This window comes from Apteryx rowi, unplaced genomic scaffold (assembly GCF_003343035.1).
Source record: "Apteryx rowi isolate R43461 unplaced genomic scaffold, aptRow1 scaffold_600, whole genome shotgun sequence".
NCBI lineage: Eukaryota > Metazoa > Chordata > Aves > Apterygiformes > Apterygidae > Apteryx > Apteryx rowi.
In genome coordinates this window covers 213,272-229,389 of record NW_020450873.1, presented here as the reverse complement: position 1 = coordinate 229,389, position 16,118 = coordinate 213,272, and the positions used below count along the sequence as shown (strand labels likewise).

At 41.1% G+C, this 16,118-nt stretch overlaps 1 protein-coding gene across 1 annotated transcript in view; it reads left to right on the top strand.

Annotated features, from left to right (window-relative positions):
• The window catches only part of CELSR1 (cadherin EGF LAG seven-pass G-type receptor 1), a 180,561-nt gene that overhangs the window by 69,815 nt on the left and 94,628 nt on the right, over window positions 1-16,118 (top strand). Inside the window, exon 2 of the mRNA XM_026083448.1 lies at window positions 7,556-8,194. Within this exon, the coding sequence (XP_025939233.1) occupies window positions 7,556-8,194 (639 nt within the window). The remainder of the gene's footprint in view (window positions 1-7,555; window positions 8,195-16,118) is intronic.

Below are 16,118 nucleotides of genomic sequence, written 5' to 3'. Positions count from 1 at the left end.
AAGCTTTTGCTGAGTGCAGGCTCTTCATATTTTAATGAAATCTCTGAATGAACCTGGGTTTTCTGGGGAAATCTTGCAGTTTCGTTAAATTGACTCCCACGTGGATTAAAATGCACACAACTTTGTCTGGAAAATATATACAATTGTTGCTGTTGAACTTTTTGTTGTGGCACATCCGAAGAAATAACCTGCTTTCATAAAGCTTATGCTTCCACTGTTTTGGTGAAACACCAACGTACGTTGTAATAGCAATATACGTGAAAAAATGTTGTGGTTTGCGGCGTAACAGAGTGGTCTAGATCCTCCAGTCCTCTTGAACCAGACAAACCCACTTATAGCCTCCGTTAAAGGAGCTTGGAGTGGGCTTTACAAATCTGCCCAGGACTGTAATTGCCTATTGGGGTTGCCAGTCCTTGCCAGGTACCTGTGATAAACTGTGTAACATGTTCCTTGATAATCTGCTGCTTCCTGACTTGAGTTCCAGCTTCCTTTCCTGACAGCCTTCCTTTGCTCATTTTTGCCGTGGAGCGTCTGTGGCCAATGCGCTTCCCTGTGCAGCACGGCACAGTTCACTTGCCCGAATGCACTGCTGTTCGGGGTCCCGGCGGTGCCTTGTCTTCTGCTTTATGTTGCCATGAACTAATATCCCCCCATGCCGTGTAACACATCTTGCTCTTCTTCCTTTCTGTGTCCATCCTCAACCCCCTTTTCTGCAAAGGAAGCCAGGCAGTATTGGTCAGTGTTTTCAAAAATGAGCCTCTGCAGAAGAGGGGCTACAGTTGCTCATTCTTCCTGGAAATTTAGAAATGTCTGAATATGGATTCAGACACTTGATTTTAGCAAACCCCTGATTTTAGAAAACCCTTACAACTTCAGATCATCTTTAGCAAGTAATGCTGTGCGGTGCACGTTGCCTCCCAAGCACCTGCAGGCTCCAGTTGTCTTCACATTTGCCCTGCTCATCCCTCCTCTTTTGCTTTCTGCTCTCACTGCTCTGATCCGAAATGCTCAGCCTTTTGCTGGATGGGCTGTGGCACTCGCTCGGAGCTGCCAGGCAGGGAGGGGAGCTCTGCGTGAGCGCAAGGGTCTGCTGGTGGGGAGTCCCTCAGGGGATCGAGCTGCAGGCCCAGCTCAGGCCATGTGCGGAGCCCACTGAAGTCAGTGGGAATAATCTTCCTGCTGACTTAACGGCCCTTGGAGCAGACCTTGGCTTGTACGTTCTTCAGAGCAGTGTTTCTAATGTAAACATTTGGCACTGTGTGAATAATAGATAATTATTATCGTATATCCTTTCCAAAGCCCACAAATTGGGTTGGCAGTCAGTGCTCCTTCTAAATGTGCAAAACTGGTAGTTTGAAATGAGAAAGGGACAAAGCAACAACATTAGCTTCATGTGGCTGAAGGGAACCAGTCCCTTGTCATTTCCTCCAACTTTCCAAAAAGACAGAGTTGCCCTTCAGCAGTGTTTTTGATCCCAGAGCTGGGAGACTTTGACAGCATCCATTAGTGCCGCTCTGAGAAATGGTAGGATGTTATACAAAATACGTTTACATTTTTCCAAAGGAGATGGTCAAGTGTATTTCTTAAAGGCATTTCTTTGTCCCCTTTTCTCTTGCACCATTCAGTGTCACTTTTCTCTAGCAAAAGAGAAATTTGTACTTTCACCTGTTCCCATCACAAAACAGGACTCTTTATGGGCAGCAGCGTACCTTTGGGCTGCGTGGTGGATGTTGGCAACTGGCCCTTCATTCAGGCCTTTCTGAGAACTAGTGCAAACCCTAGCCCACAGATGCTCTATGAAGGTGCCCCGAAGAAGCTCCCAGACTGAAGTTGCATACACACTTTCTGTCCTGAAACACTTCTCCAGTGCGGCTGCTTGCAGCCTGGGAAGCAGCTCCCCATTTGCAGGCAGCCTCACTGAATATATGTGCCTAGACCCTGAGGTGGGGTCTCTCTGTAAATTCAGTTACGCCTATTTCCTTTCTGCTAACATATGTTTTCTGCTGTTTTGCTAAAGCATATTACTTAGGTTCCCACCCTCCATCTTCTGTGCTGTTTACTTTTTTTTAGGCTATTTTCTCTTTGCTATAGCCTCTCAAACTTTTCTATAAGGTGGACAGTATTTTAAAGAGTTTGACTTATGGATGTCCATAGACTTCTCATTTCTGATCACAGAACAGCTTTGTAGTGCCTACAGCAGCAGTTTGGAAGGGATGACATTAATACGCTGATGTTTTATGCATTTAAAATCTGTTTCAATGGTGATTGAAATGCACATGCGAGGAAGGGACTTCACTGCAAGATGTTCGGTCTTTGTGAGGCAAACCAAAGTTTAGTGCAGGACTACCTACATCACTTTTATGGATGTCTGCCGATTTTTACTGATGTCTGCTCAGCAGGAAGCATGTTTTGGGTTCCAGCTCTGCTGAGCCAGCCAGGTGTTGCCTGCTGTCCTCACTGCAGGAGCTGCTGCTACTTACGTGCTACTGCTTCCAAAGAGGTGGATACTAGAAGTATCCTCATCATCATCATTAAAAATCTCATAAGCATCCTCATCATTAAAAAAGGCTTAATACTGGGCTAATAGATAGTGCTAAGCAGAGAGTTGAAAAACTTGAGGTCTTTTGCCACTATTTCTTTGCCCTTTGGCAGCCACTTCAACCCATCTGTTTCTTCTCTGGTCCAGATCTGTAGGGAAGGAATTGCTGCTCTGCTCAGTGTAGCCTGGTTCCTTGTGTATCTTAACTCCCATAGGGAAAGACACGGTTGCGTGCGGGGGGGGTGGAGGTTTGATCATCTGAAGGCATGTTACCAGATGATGTCTGCTACCCACGGATATGCCTGCTTCTTATGAGCTAAGAAAACCAGGAGGTTATTTGAACCTGTAGAGCGTCCTTACTTTGTTTAATGCCAGCCAAGGAGTTTGCGTAGCTGTATTGTAAACTCTGATGTCTGTTATTTCCAGCTGCATTATAAAGCAGAAATAAAATAAATGTAGGCTAGGGTATTTGTGAAAGAAACTTCTGATGATGCAGCATTTATATGAAATATGTAGCTTTGATAATTAGCTCTAATACCTTTGTATATATTAAGCCAAAAAGTGTTAATTATTTTATTTCCGCCAGCTTAAAAAACAAACAAAAAGATTCTTTCTGGCCAGGTACTGCCTTTGCCAAATACACATTTCAGTTAAACATTGCTGTGTTTACATTTCTAGATAATAAAATTCTTTGGTTTACGGACTGCCAGAAGATAGAAAGCTGAGATTAAACTCTCAGATTTGATTGGATTTGTCGTAAAGTAAAAGTAATCATGAAACAATGACTATTTAATAAATTTTCAGCTGTTAGCATGTTTTAGAGAAGTTTGAGCTTTTGTCAACCTTACTGCCTTCTCTTTTCTTTGTAATGCATCAGAGTGTGTGGCTGCTATTAAATGTTTTCATTAGTTTGATGGAGGATTAAGATTAGTCATCCTGTCTTTAGGGAGCCTGTTCATCAGTGACAATGGCACAAATTACAACCCGCTGCTTAGATTTCTACCTTCTGGATGTTTATTTTGTAGAAATCATACAAAGAATAATATTGCCAGGATAAAAATTTGGTGGGCATGGATTGCATTTGTCACAAACACCTCTTTTCTTGTATCATCACCCAGCTGTCCAGAATACTGATATTTGTCCATTCACAGAAGTATGAGACACCGGAGATTTTTTTTTTCTATCTTTCCACCTTGTTTTTGATAAACCTGACTTCAGCATCTTTTGAAACAATATTTTATGAGCTGTTTAGGATATTTACATTGTCTTCATTACACCAGTATCTTGCATTTCAGCGTCTGCATGCCTCTGCCTCACAATTTACCTGTAGGTGCCATTATCCTCACTTTGCAGAAGAGCAACTGTAGGACAGAGTGATGAAAGACACAAGGATTGTCACAAGGATTTTAGGAGTCAGCCCCACAAAAAGATGGGTCAAATGCTATCATACTCCTTGACTCATTCTGCATTTCCATTTTCTCAGGGCATGAGGATGCCTGTGGCTTAGGTTGCTAAGGTCCATCCATGCTGCCCGCTCAGGCCACTCTTAGTAGGATGCCTGCACATCCCATCTGCCAACATGGCTTGCATTTTTAGAGCTCTCTCAGGAAGACCCTTGCATCCAGCCTGTTTGTGGAAGTCAACCAGGTGATGGCCCTGGTGACAGCTAGGCCATCTATCCATGCATGCATTTGTGTATGCATAAGTCTACTCCAAAGAGTAGAGTGTATCCGGAGTTTCTCCTGCATAACATTATTTGAAGCTTGTTTCACACCCCTGACTGAATCCATCTTGCATCTGCAAAAACATGATATAGACTTTTTTTGTAGCTGTATCTTAAGACCTTTGAAAAAACAGTTTATGTTAGCGTCCTTTTAGCAGAATAACAGATTGGTTGTGCATTTATATTGAATAGCTGCATATGGCAGGCATGTCAGACAGTGAAAGGATCTAAAGTGTTACTGCTCCATAAAATGCTACTTCCTAATATTATTTTTCTTACATTTCTGGCAGTAAACACCTGAAACTTTCATGGAGCATTTCAGCTGTGAATCTCAAAACACATATGTTATTGTGTATTTAGAGCTTGATTCAATTCACACTAAAGGCAATGACAAAATTTCCCCATTCTTTATTGTACTTGTTTGAGGTTCTCAAAGCAAATTTTGTCTGTTGAAAGTAGAATTGATACTAATCTGGTCACATCAAACCATAGTTTTTTTTAGCCTTTTGTGGATTTCTGAATTAATAAAATGAACAAACCCAGTGATTCTGCTTTCAAACTCACTGGTGATACAAAATAGAGAGTTGTCCAGCAAACTGGATAGTTGTGCCAATCACTTGTTGTCTGCGGAAGACACTCTCAGCTCCTTTTTACTCTCTTTTTATTTTAATGCTTTGCAACAGGGCTGAACCAAGACGAATTTGCTCTTAAAACATGACTTAATTTTGGAGAATCCACAGCTATATGCCCGTGCCTGATTTTCTTTTGTGCTGTCTTCAGAACAACAAGTCTATGTGGTATCTGACGCTGGGCTTTTTCCAGTGATTTATTAACTGTGTCAGAATAGCTGTTGTGAATGCTGGGAAGCTCTTGTATACTGTGACAGTTGATATTGATTATGACAGTTTGTAGACTCTAGTGTGTTGTCAGACAGTGGATAGTATTTTGTCCCCTTGCTATACATACCAGGGACTATGGATCATAGTGTTTTCTTAAGAAAAGGGCCCATTGTCCAGCATTCTCGTTCCTCGCTGGTATGAGAGAAGTTGTGTAGCGTATTGTGCAGCAAATAGCAAAATAGTTCAGGCTCCCTATGGAACAGCCAAACAAACGTCAATTGCTTTCTGAAAAAAAAATATGAGTAGTTTGTTCTGCCTCTGTTCTTTCAGTGGAAGGAGCCACGCAGTTGAGAGCAGTGGGTAAACTAGTCTGAGCCTGTCATTTAAGAAAATAAGATGAATCCTGTATTATCCATTGTCCAGAAATCCAGGCTTATAATGAGGGCTTCACTTCTGATAATTTTTAAAGCTTGCTTTCAGAGTCTTTGCGTCTTCAGGGAGGCTGAAACTACATATTTCTAGAATGGGTTTGAAGAAGAGGATTTGCGCAAACTTGAGAGAAAGTGAAAGCTGGAGAGTGAGCTGGTCTGATGGGTACATCAAAAAGATCACCCCAAACAATGACTTCTTATTGCTGTTTGCTTTTAGCAAGGCTGTAGTAAAGCAGCACACAGGAGGAAAGATTTTCCTATTTGCTGTAACGCTCCTTCAGTGTGAAAGGAAAACAGTCAACAGCTGAGCTTTTACAGACACCCTGATGAGGAGTCAAAAGCCATTTGGTTTATTATGCTGTTCTGAATTATTCTATTGCTACTGTACTACTGGAAGAAAAGTCTTCCAGCAATGCATTTATTTTTAAAATAAATAGCACTTTAGGTGCACCAATGATAGTGAATAGAAAAGGAGCTGCTATGATTTTTCTGTTCTTGAAAGATCTTTCATAACAGCTCAAAACGGTTCATAAACTTACTCACAACTTAGATAATAATCCCTATGGAAAATGACCTTTAGAAATCTGTGCTATTAGAATTTTGATCTCATGTTGGTTTTAGATTGATTCAAATGCAGTTACTGCTGTGATTTTATGTTAAGGTGACACAAAATACTTTTCCACACATATTTTAAAATAAATATAATAGCAGATCACATGTGAAGTTAGTAAAAATAAATGCAATAGTAAGTCATATGTGAAGTTATATTATTTCAGGGGCACTTTGGGCCAATAATACAGCACTGAGCTGAGACCTGGGAGAACTAGATTCTAACACCTCTATGGGCCAGATGTTTGCCATTTAAATCAGTTCATTTCTCTGTCTGAACCCCCACTTATGGTCATTTGTTTACACTGTAAGGTTTTTGAGAAGGAGCTTTTCTTATTAGCTGTATACTCCCTATCAGAACGCAGTTTTGATCTCTGTTGGGATTTCTAGATGCTGCTATAATACTAACCATACTTTGTGTAATGTGATCTGTATTTTTTTAATGAAATATGGTGGATCAGCAAAAAATGAAGTCCTTAGTGGTAGCAAGGAGACAGAATTGAACTAAGTGTTTTGATTCCAATGATGATGCAATTTCCCATTCCATGCTCACATAGAATTTGTATTAATTACAGCACTGCCTGTGTTTAATAATTATGTTTCATAATGAAAGAACACTTTATAGTTTGTACGTTCACTGTAATCCTAGCAGTGTACCAAGATTTTACAGTGGCATCTCTCAGCCCAGTATCAGGTATTAGTACTGTATGTATATTTATGTTTTTTATTGCAAAACATCCATGACAATATCAGAAATGCTTTAAAGGAAGGATAAATGCAACTGTTTTTAAATGCCTGTGGACATTACGGGCTTATTCGATTTGGGTCACTTTCTCTAATTTCATAGAGATTTTTAAAGAAGTTCAAAGGTGAAGAATGAAGAAGTTCAAATGTGAAGAATTGTCTCCTTAGCTGGCTTTTATCTAAAGCTCTGGTAACAATTCTCTGTCTCTGCATATTTTTGCCTCCTTAAGCCTGAGACCACTCCTGGAGAAGATAATTTTGGTGGTGTGCTGTGAAAAGTGACAGCTTCCCAGCACCAGTTGTCAACTAGCAGTGACTTGTATTAAGATACATGTAGTTCCTATCAAGAGAGCTCCCTTTCCCGTGAGCCATATCACGGCCATCAAAGGGTCCCTTTACTCGCTCGCCATTTCCAGGTGCTTGCCTGGGATGTTCTCCAGGTACGCAGGGCTCTCCTAGCTGCCTCTTGTCCTTTGAGTTGCAATCCTTTTCTGTTTTGTTCTCCTGACATGCAAAATAAGGCATTGATTTACACTGCAGAAGGTAGATGCTTTTCCTTCTCACATCCCAGTGCAGGTCTGTCTTATTTACAGCAGAGTGCCGAGCCTCCTTGTCTGTGGGCTGAAGCCTGTTCTCTTGAGTCACTGTTCTCTCTCTCTCTTCCCTTCAGATGGTGTCCACAGCGTCACAGCGGTCTGCACCCTGCGTGTCACCATCATCACAGACGACATGCTCACCAACAGCATCACGGTGCGACTGGAAAATATGTCCCAGGAGAAGTTTCTTTCTCCCCTCCTTTCTCTGTTTGTGGAAGGGGTGGCGACAGTGCTGTCCACTGCCAAGGATGGCATTTTTGTTTTCAACATCCAAAATGACACAGACGTCAGCTCCAATATCCTCAACGTGACATTCTCGGCATTGCTCCCAGGTGGCATTCGAAACAAGTTCTTCCCCTCCGAGGACCTCCAGGAGCAGATCTACCTCAACAGGACCCTGCTGACCATGATCTCCACACAGAGGGTGCTGCCCTTCGACGACAACATCTGCTTGCGGGAGCCCTGTGAGAACTACATGAAGTGCGTGTCCGTGCTGAAGTTCGACAGCTCTGCTCCATTTATCAGTTCGAACACCGTCTTGTTCCGCCCCATCCACCCCATCAATGGGCTGAGGTGCCGGTGTCCCCCAGGGTTCACCGGTGACTACTGCGAAACGGAGATTGACCTCTGCTATTCCAACCCATGTGGTAACAACGGGCTGTGTCGGAGCCGAGAAGGGGGCTACACTTGTGAGTGCTACGAGGACTACACTGGTATGTGTTTATCTTATCTATTACCCGTGATTTATATGGTAGATCGTCAAATGAACCAGCTCTGTACCAAGCTGAAATTGCTGACATTCTTACTCAAAGGGAGAGAAACTCCTGAGACTAACTTCTGGTGGAGAGAAGGCTTTTATGTGTCACACGTCACTTAGGATAAGTCCTGTATCTCTTTGCACACACGATTATAAGAACCATGTGTTGCACCAGGCCTTTACAGGGGGCCCTATAGCTGCTGAAATGATTCTAGTTGCATGAACTTTTGCTCAAACAAATGTTTGTGCAAACATCCCCTGAACACATGCCTTGATTCATGATTTTACATTTTAACTGCTTTCTGGCCCCTCAGCCATACCACAGACAGACAGTGGACTGCAAGCAGTGTGTCTGTTGAGGGTGCTGCACCTCAGTTGCAGCAGTTGTTACCAGTTAATAGAGGTGTTGTGTGGCCTCAGTAACAGCTGACCAGTCCTTCTGTGCAAGCGCAGAACATAAGGATGGTTCACGTTTGCAAGCACTTGCAATAATATACATTTATGGGAAATACTTCATGTCAGCTTCAGCTTGCAAATGTCCAGATAAACTCCAGAAAGACATAGGATCTTGCAGGCCTGTTCTAGACCTGTCTCTAGCAGCCTGGTGGTGAAGTTACTTGGCCTCATAGTTTACTTGACAGCTAGTAAAGATCAAAGTGCCGCTTCTCAAATACTCTTGAAAAGCTGTGGAAGAATATTAACTGAATGTTTTCTGGTACTTCAGTAAAGTCAGAGGGATTATTTATGTTTGAAATTGTGCATGTGTTTAAGCATTCTGCACCTAAGTGCTGCCCAGCTGTAATTTATGCTAACATTGCAGGAATGTCTGGTTTAGCCACTGAAGTTATAAAAAATTGAGAAGATAAATTATTCAGGTCTTCATATAAAAAAAAAGCTACACGATGTGCATGCCTACTGGGATGGATCAAACCCTCTAAGTGGAAGGGTTTTCCTTCACTTTCCATGGCTTTTGGCTCAGGGCTGTAGTTAAAAATGCGGTGGTGAGAGGAGACAACTGTCAGTGAGCGGGGACACGGCAGCAGCAAGTAAACGAGGGCTTTTCCCCGCAAGAGGAGCAAGAGGAGGGGGTCCCCCAGATCAGAGGGGGCCTCAGGACAGCAGCACCCTCATAAGGCATGGGAGACAAACCTTTTTGCCTAGCCAGTGAAATTCTGAATCTGGCTGTGAGATGGCTGGGATTTTCAGTCTTTGCCAATTTTCCTGACAGACTTCTCCCGAGTGACTTATGCAATGGAATACACTGTAAAGTCCATTTTCCCTTGTGAGTAATTGATGCAAACTGTATGCAGCATTAGGCATCACAAAATAGATTTTATGACCAGTTCATTTCATTTAACATGTTCATGTAATAAATAGCATAAATAGGAATGGTTATGAGTAGCAAGTCTCATTAAATGAAAATGTGCCTCTAAATAAACTTACCTCATCCATGACTTAGGTTTTGGAATAGTATGCATTCCTATCTATCAGGTTTTGAGGGTTTCATGCTAGAAATCTCTGGAAAAAAAGCTGAGTATGCTAAAAAAAAAATAAAGAAGGTAGTCTTATTCATGTAAATAAGTCATGAACATATTTAATAATTAACACTGTACTCAGAGCAGACATGGTACACATTTTGAGGAGCAGAGCCAACATGGTACACATTTAGAAGAGATGTTATTCCTACACAAAGAAAGATTTGGTCCATCAGTGTGCCACGCAGCAGCGCGCCAGGGCTCCTTCAGCCGGGGTGGCTTCACAGGGCCGGGACTGGCGTGTTTCCTCCCGTGGCTCCGTGAGTCTGGACAACCAGGAGAAACCCCACCAGCCCTATTCAAAAGGGCTCTGAAGTCCTTTAACCTGTAAATTGATACGGATATTATCAAATACTCCTGTTTTATTAGTGAATGCATGCAGTTGAAATTTAGTATCTACTCCATGGTTAGTTGATGTTACATTAGTGCCTTCAGGCTCAAAATTGCATAACAATGTTTTTTCCATTAAGCCTGACACACTTACCCACATGTGGTGGTCATTAGGTGGCAGTTGTTTTTCATCCCCTTTACCGAACGAGGTGGAAAATGTTATCAACAAATAATCTATTACTAGAAATATTTTACGAAGTACTTGATCCATTATTGAATCTTGTTCCAACCTCCTTTAAGAACTACGTTATTTTACCCATGATTTTTGTCCATTTTAAGATAATTTCATATCCATTTACAAGTTCAGTTTATATCTGTTAATCATAATGTTGTATTTTCCTGTTATATAAAAATATTTATTGTATACATGATACAGATTTTATATCTATTTAATATTTAAATAGTGTAGGTTTGTTTTTTTTAATAACAGCAGTGCATGTTGAATTATATAATGTAATGATAGCAAATGAGAATGAGCAGAACAGTGTTTGCCTGATGGTATGAATAGAGGAATGCTATAGCTGAAATTTGAGAGATTCCAGCATTACAGAAATGTTACAGTGGTATTAACTCAGTGTGGTAACATATCAGTATGAGATACTTATGAATCTTTGAATTAACTGTAAAAGATGAAATATGGATGGTAATAGTCAATGAAATGCAGCCTGCTCTGGAAGCTCTGAAATTCCAGGTTCCCAATTAAAAGCCTACGTAGAAAAATAATTGTAAGAAAATACTAATAGCTGTCATCTCTTTGTAAGATATGCTGAAAGTCAATGATAAATCACCACACAATCATAATCCTGTACCAAATCTATCTGACTGGTCACCTGTTAAAAATATAGCATTTATTTCCTGTAGAAGATAATTATGTCCTATCTTAATCGGATGGAATTTCCCCCCATTTTTCCACCCTGCTTTGAAGCTCTCCATTTGTTTTGATGTAATTGTTAGCCATTTATACACGATGAAAGTTTCTCTTTCTTCAGGAGTCTTCTGTTACTAGCACAAAGGTAAACTGAGCTTTTACAAGATATTTTTGAAATTTGAATACTCACTAGTTCTTGGATACTTGAAATTAGCTTCACTTCCTGTGATGTAAGGAGGTGAGTGAACAAGGACATATTTTTAATTCCTTTTTTCAGAATAAGGACCACATTAGATTCTTTTGTTTTATCCAAATTTGTGCACGTAAGTGAAGAACAGTACACAAATACAATAGTGCCATCGATTGCAGGGAGCTATGAGCATGACTGGAAAGTTGAAGGATGTTAAGCAAACAAATACAATGAACACTGTGGAAAGCATGTTTTATTTTTTCAGCTATATTTCATATATCTTTGAGTGCAGCAGAAGCAGCTGAAGTGAGCTATAGGTGAAGGTGTGGACAGATGAAAAAATGTCTGTACCCCACAGGGACGAATCCCTGAAGGGCAAAAGCATCATTAGATCCACACAGTTTTTGGAGACATAGTTGCTGCCACAGTTCCTGAATGAGCTGTACTTCCAGCCCCATCTTGATGCCTCCTCCAGGACATATCACTGAGGCTGTAAGTTGCCACCTTTCTGGATACAGATTCCCATGATTCCTGCTGGCCACGATTCCTGCGTGAACTGGTGTCTGCTGCCATGACTGGGATCCTCACAGCAGCTCTCACGGCAGTTCAGCATTTCCATAAAGTAAAATTTTATTTTATACAGAACAAAAGCACTCCAAGGGGGAAAAATACCCTAAAACAATAAAGAGATTTAATGTTCCTACTGTTCTCTTTAGCACAGGTCATTCTCTCTGCCTCCTTTGCTACCTAACCCATAGCAAGGAGCGATTTCGAGGGAAGAGATTGTCACAGAAGTTCCTGTATCCTCTGCATCTCTCCTTGGATTTCATTTCAGGTGGGGGGAGAAATTTTAAGTGGTTATAAATCTTCTAGTAATCAAATACAGCAATTAGAGATCTTTTACATGTTATACTTTTTTCCTCCTAATTTGTTTTTGTGATACCATATTGACATGAGAAATCACGACATCTAACTTTATCGCCATGAATTCCCACTTTGTGCTGTGAGAAGGCAATTATAGCTGGTTTTGTAGAACCATGCCAGCAGTCGCTATTCATATTGTTTAGTAAGTTCTCAGTGTTTGCTTCTTTCCAACAATGTACTAGCAGTAATAGTAAATGTGAAGATTTGATTCGCCAGTATCTTTACTTGCATCCATTCTTTAGGCAGTAATTTCACTACTTGGTGCGATACTAGATTCTCATTTTTCAGGCCAGAGAGATTTATTTGGAAGAATTTCAGCTTTCAAGTAAAGAAATCTGGCAGCCAGGGTAGCCATAATGAGTATTTTATCTTAGACTGGAGTGTCTGAAATTCCAGTCTCAGTTACACTTTTGCAGCTCCGCTAAGCCATTGGGATCATTGGTTTGTAACAGCAAAATCTTGTACAGTGTATCTTAATATGATTCCTTTAGACTTCTTACTGCATCGTTACCTCCTTGTTCAGTTTATGAAAGGCCGTGATTTTATAATGGCCAGGCTGAACAAGGTTTACCATCTCTGGGTTGTGGGGCTTTGTCAACACTTTCAAAGAGTTTTGACCAAGTTTGTCTTTGACACAAACCACCAAATAAGAAATTCCATTGTTCCCAAAACTCTCCCATAATTGTAGACAATTGGACAACTTTGTGGATCATCTCTCTGGGCTATCTCATTCAAATGTTAAGGCAAAACTTTGTACTGTTGCTGCCTTAACAGTGTCTTTTAGTTCCCATCTTCAAAGTTGTGATAGTGGATTCCAGGTGCATATATATTATAAATGTATGAAAATAGTGGCAGGACCTAATGCTGTACAAAATAGCGTATTCATTTTCAGGAGTTTAAATATAACTACAGTTATTAGGGTGCTGGGTGGTTTGCAACAGGTGATTTGTGTCCTTTTCAGAATTTGAAGGCTGTATCTTTTCCCACTTGTAGCAAGTCTTAACAGTTTTTTATAAAGTTATTCTGCTGACTCTGATTGCAGAAAAAGTTGAGGTAGAGTGCTGACTATTGACTTTTTAACCACTTGCATTGTTTCTGGAAACCTTGGAGGAAGACTTGGTTGTCTTTACTTGCCATTTCTGTATGGCAATACCAGAAGAAATCTTATTTTGAATGCCTCCACTTGTGTGAAATAGGAAAGTCTGTGCAACATTAGAAATTTTTCTTATTTTTCAGCAGTTCTGTGCCATGCTGTTCTGATGTTTGTGGTTGAAACTAGGTGTTTATAACTGAAACACAGTTTTTCCTTTATTTCTGTGAACCTGTCCCTCTCCATAGCTGAGGTAGCTTTTTCACATCTGATGGAGGCATAAATGAATATATCCTTCTAGGGTCCTTCCTTGGGATTACTACTTTTTATCTTGTTCTCAGTTCTTGTTTTCACAGTTGTCCCAACACAGTCTTTTCCATCACCTTGTCTCACTTTCTGCGTGTCATCAGCATGAAATTTTTGTGAGGGAAATCCTCTTCTCCCTTACTGAAATAAACAGACAGCTCAGTTGGTCTAGAGTTTGCAAGCTCTCTCCCTGCAGTTGACAGCAATGATGTGCAGAGGGAGCTCAGGTGGTTGGTATCTCTCTTCTCTTTCCAACCTGTGGCCCTTTGAAAGCAGACGGGCTCACGCGCTTGGTCAGCTGGCGAGGACCCTGCACGCAGTGCAGTGGGCTGGCCAGAAGCAGAGCTTACCTGCTCCAAACATTTTTCAGAGCATGACTGGGGCAAATGCTGGAGAAGCCTCTTTTTCTTCTTATACAATCTTCATCGCTCAGCTATGTACTTTTAGACATAGATACTCATAAATCTTCTCAGTGCTTTGAAGTTTCCCCATATGACCAATAAACCCCAGATGTTGTCTTGTGAGTTGACTTAATATCTAAACATATAAGGAACCCTTAAAACCTTTTCTTTGCAATTAGCCATGGATAATAAGTCTTCCATTGGCTCTTATATAGTACATGCTGCATTTCAAGAATGCAGCAGTCAGTTGTGATATTTAATTCGCTTTCTCTCCTTTTAGTGTTATATCCATTTTTTGTCATGAAATCATGAAAAAAAGTATTAGTCTGGACATTCGGAAAAAGAGGTATCACCAGGCAAAGTTCTCTTTTTTGGGTATGTGTACTGTCAGAGAGCGATGACTGCTGATCATTACAAGTGGCTCATGTACGAAGCACTTTTCATCTAAGGATTGCTGCAGACTCTGCAAAAGTTGCTATTAATAAATGAAGCCTCTGAGGCACCCCTTTGAGCAAAAGGGGTGCTGCCACCCTCCCCAAAAGGCTGGGGAAGCTGAGGCACAAGGTCCTGAACTCTTTCAGGTCACATAACAGCGGTCGGCGGCAAAGTCAGGAGCAGCTGCAGCTGCTCGGTGCTATTTCTGGGCTACAGATGGCCGGAAACCTGGAGGATCTCGCTGTGAAAAATATTTTTTTCCTAACGCAGCCTCTCAGCAGAAGCCTGTGGGCCCACGCATCCACTGTGTTAAACTCAGAGATTTGTTGTGCCCTGTGTGTTAAAATGGGTCCTTGCTGGTGTTTACAGTAGCACTAAGTGCTTGTGCATGCAAGGGTGAGGTGAGCACGTGGTGGCCTTGTGGCTGAGCTAGAGCAAAGCGCTTCTCCGTTTGGCCTGAGGAGCCAGCCCAGGTATCATGACTACCTAGCTGCTTGCCCAATAAGGTAACTGGAATAATAGCCCAATAAAAACAGAGTGAAGTTACACTTTTAAAAAATACAGTCAAAAGCTGAAATCTATTCAACTTTTAAATCACGTCGTATTTCTGTTGACTCTATTACTGTCAATGTTCCTTAATCACAAGAGCTTAACATTGGAAATCTGGAGTTTATATCAGATTCACAGGTGCTGCTGAAGAGGTGTGCAGCTTCCACAGATGGATTTTTATCTGAAGGATATTTCCTTCAGCTAATCTTCAGCCTAAGCTCACTTGTCAGGATGCAAGAGGTCTTTTCCAACTAGATTACTGTGGTATATTTGTTGACAGTTTTGTTCTCAATATTTGCGGTGTAAATTGCCTGCAGCTTTAACATCAATCTGCTATACCTTTCCCTAAACCTAGGCAAAGAGTTTTATCATATTACCCTCATCTGGATGTATATTAACTAGCTACTGTTCAAAGTTTGAAAGCGTTCCCAGCCATGCACTAAGCCTCCCTTGCCCCCTGCCCCAATACGCTGCTCTTCGGCTTGCATCTTGGATTCAGCCGAATTGTTAAAATGCCTGAGGTTGAGACTCCTCTTCTGGAGCCCCATGGCTTATCCTTCCTGCCTGTGGAAATACTTGCACAGATCAAAGTCCATGCCTGTCATTTTAAAACCGAGCTACAGACCTAATGTGTTGTTTGTTCTTTTTAATTAGTTTTAGAATGGCTTGACAAGACTTCAGCTCTTACAAGATATTTTAGTAGCAGATGTATTAAGGATAGTTTGTGAAAGAAAGCAACAGATCAGACACCAATATAATCACTTAACCCTCACCTTGGAAGCTACCTGGATGGTACAAACACTTCTGAATTCAGCTCTTCCAAGTAGTTCTGCGTCTAGGAAATCCGACCTGTTCTGGTTTTTCCATTGTGTTGTTTTGCTTTTTCTTCAGACAGCTGTGTAGTTGGCCTGTTCTTCTCTTTATTTACCCTCCTCCACTATTTGACACCTACAGAGTTTGTCACTGATGATTTTATGCTTTCTTTCCCATTGCTGATAATGTTAAGTAACATAAAGCTGAAAATCAGTGCCCAAAGAACTTGGAAAATCACCTACTTGAGGATGATTCTGTGCTTGTAGTTACATTTTTAGACCAATTAGTTTTTAATTCCCTTGATGTATGCCCTACTTATGTTATAATTTGGGGAGAGGGTAGGTTCTTAACCAAATGCCATACGTTATCAAGTCAAGGT